Source organism: Poecilia reticulata, linkage group LG8 (genome assembly GCF_000633615.1).
Source record: "Poecilia reticulata strain Guanapo linkage group LG8, Guppy_female_1.0+MT, whole genome shotgun sequence".
NCBI lineage: Eukaryota > Metazoa > Chordata > Actinopteri > Cyprinodontiformes > Poeciliidae > Poecilia > Poecilia reticulata.
Genome location: NC_024338.1, coordinates 27,139,699 through 27,142,242, shown reverse-complemented (window position 1 = coordinate 27,142,242; position 2,544 = coordinate 27,139,699). Strand labels below are relative to the sequence as shown.

Sequence of the window (2,544 nt, the reverse complement as noted above, 5' to 3'; positions counted from 1 at the left end):
GAACCAGTGGAACCAGTAGAACCAGTGGAACCAGTGGAACCAGTGGAACCTGTAGACCCAGTGGAACCAGTGGAACCTGTAGACCCAGTGGAACCAGTGGAACCAGTAGAACCAGTAGACCCAGTGGAACCAGTGGAACCTGTAGACCCAGTGGAACCAGTGGAACCATGACTCCAACCTCGACCAGAACCACTGCTGACCCAAAAGAACCCAAAGCCCGTCTGACCCAGACCGTGTAGAAGACGTTCTGGTAGCTGCTGGTTCTGAGTCTGTTCTTCCTCAACCGGCCGCGATGCGTTCAGGGCCCAACCACCCGACCAGCAGTAGATCAATAGATTCATCGATGCTGTGGACAGACGATGAATAACGACCTAATTCAGACTGAAAGCTTCACATTCAGCCTCTTTCTGCTCAGTGAGGCTGAGGGAGCAAAGCTTCGCTGTGAAGGTAGATGTTTCTGCCGCAGCGAGGCCATCTGCCCACAGACCGATTCGACTCGCTGCTGCTGGAGAAAAGAGGATTTACTGAAAATTTCCTGCCTGCGTCTGTTTGGGATTCAGATCCTCCCACATTCAGTCCAACCAGCCGCTGCGCAGCAACACGGCTGCTGGAAGCTGATCCACTGCGGAGGAGGAGCCCCGATGTATGGGAGCAGCAGCAGAAATGCAGCTGATTGACATCATGGAGGGAAAAAGCTGATCCAGGTCAGACGTTCAGCCCAGATGTTCCTGAACGCACCACAGCCGTCCTGCTGTAAATCTGCTGAGGATCCAGAAGTTTCTCCTCCAGAGTTTCAGGAACGGATCTGAAGCGCCGCAGATCTCCAGGAGCTGCAGGAACTAAATAAACCACTGATTCTTCAGAATAAGGACCAAACGGGTTTTAATTTTAACATAATTTGTTGTTATTTCTCAACTTGATGTTTGCAAATATGACAAATAATGTTTGGAAATGTAAAGATGCTAAGCTACGGGCTCCCAGCTGCAACATTTTTTTAAAATTACATTTTTAATGGACCTGACCCAGAACGCTGTCATCACCATCTGACAAAATAAATATAAAATGATTTTTAATGACCCTGTTTGTGATATTTTACTCATTTTACAGACAAAATGCTTCTCAAGAAACAAAATAAATATTATTTAAAACAAAAAGTCCATCTGATGGAGTTGGCCCAGAGCTGAAGGTGACAAACTGGTGAGTAAAATGAAAAACTTGGTACATGTGAAGTAATGCAATTTATGTAAAATACATTAAAATGAATTAATTGCACATTTAAGTGAGATTTGACAACAATTTCACTGAAAGAGTCAGAAAAACTCTGAGTTGACGAAAAGCTAAGCTACCTCCGTTTATATGATGTTATTCTGAAGGAGGCCATGTTGTAGCTCATCAGGTCCATGAAATCTTTACATTTTACCAAAATTAAGCTTTTATTTCACAAACTTCATCAAAGTTTAGTAAATAGTCAGTTATGGTGTTGACACGTCATGGTTGTGATGAACAACTTAGGAATGAAAAGAAGAAAAAACTAAATAACTTAAGCTAACCGGAGCTAACTAGCCCTGTTACCAAAGGAAGAAACAGGAAGTGGTCATGGGGTCCTCAGAAGTTCTGGTGCCCCCAATAATGCCTGATTTATTTTTACATTCTTTTCATTTATGACGGTGTTGACAAAAACTAGGGACACATTTCAATGGAGTTGGAAAATATATAAAAATGATTTTTAATTCAATTTATTGATACTTTTATAATTATTTATATGGCTACTTATAGTTAATGGTAATAATATGTAATTGTAGTATTTCTTTAATTGTTTTAAACTATTATAATGTATTGAGTTCTGCTCCTGGACGAGGGATTTTACAGGCATCATCCACCGACTACAATGTTTAAAATAAAATAATATTCAGCAAATACCTGGAAAACATACATTGTTGTGATCACATGACCCAGGTTAGTCAGATATTTGAAAAAATTATATTTTGTGTATATTTTATTCGAATTTTGTGCTTTATCCATAGGACCCGTTTTGTCCCTATTCTCAAGAATCACTGAAATACATGAGATGCACAAACTAGTCACATTTTAACAAAGAAAGGTCAAATGTCAGACGTGAATATCGTCCAATCAGAAGGCGTAAACATCTGATTCTACGCTTTGCTGCGCTCTGGACCCTCAGTTAAGCAGAAACCATGGACCTTACCACAGGGCCGCGTTTCATTGGCTAATGGCCATTTTACCTCACAGCACAGCTACCACATGCCTGACCGGCTCACAAACACAAGCTACAGTAGTAAACATGCTAATGTACATCGTGGACTAGCAGACAGGCAGAAAGTTTTTGCGTCAGAACTCGAATGGTTCTCCACCGTCAGTGGGGTATCTGTACAGGTGATGTCAGGTATCCTGATCGTGTTTGTGGAACTAAAATTCACAGATTTCCAAAATCTGAAACGGAAAGTCTTGCTTGGATCAAAGCTTGWGCACGACGCATTAGCTGCTCAACCGTCGTAGGATCAATAAGAACAAAGTGTCTGCTGG

The 2,544-nt window shown here is 41.6% G+C and overlaps 1 protein-coding gene across 1 annotated transcript in view; it reads right to left on the bottom strand.

Annotated features, from left to right (window-relative positions):
* doc2a (double C2-like domains, alpha) overlaps window positions 1-2,544 on the bottom strand; it is a 21,443-nt gene that overhangs the window by 15,775 nt on the left and 3,124 nt on the right. Inside the window, exon 2 of the mRNA XM_017306147.1 lies at window positions 233-839. Within this exon, the coding sequence (XP_017161636.1) occupies window positions 233-341 (109 nt within the window). The 5' untranslated portion in view covers window positions 342-839. The remainder of the gene's footprint in view (window positions 1-232; window positions 840-2,544) is intronic.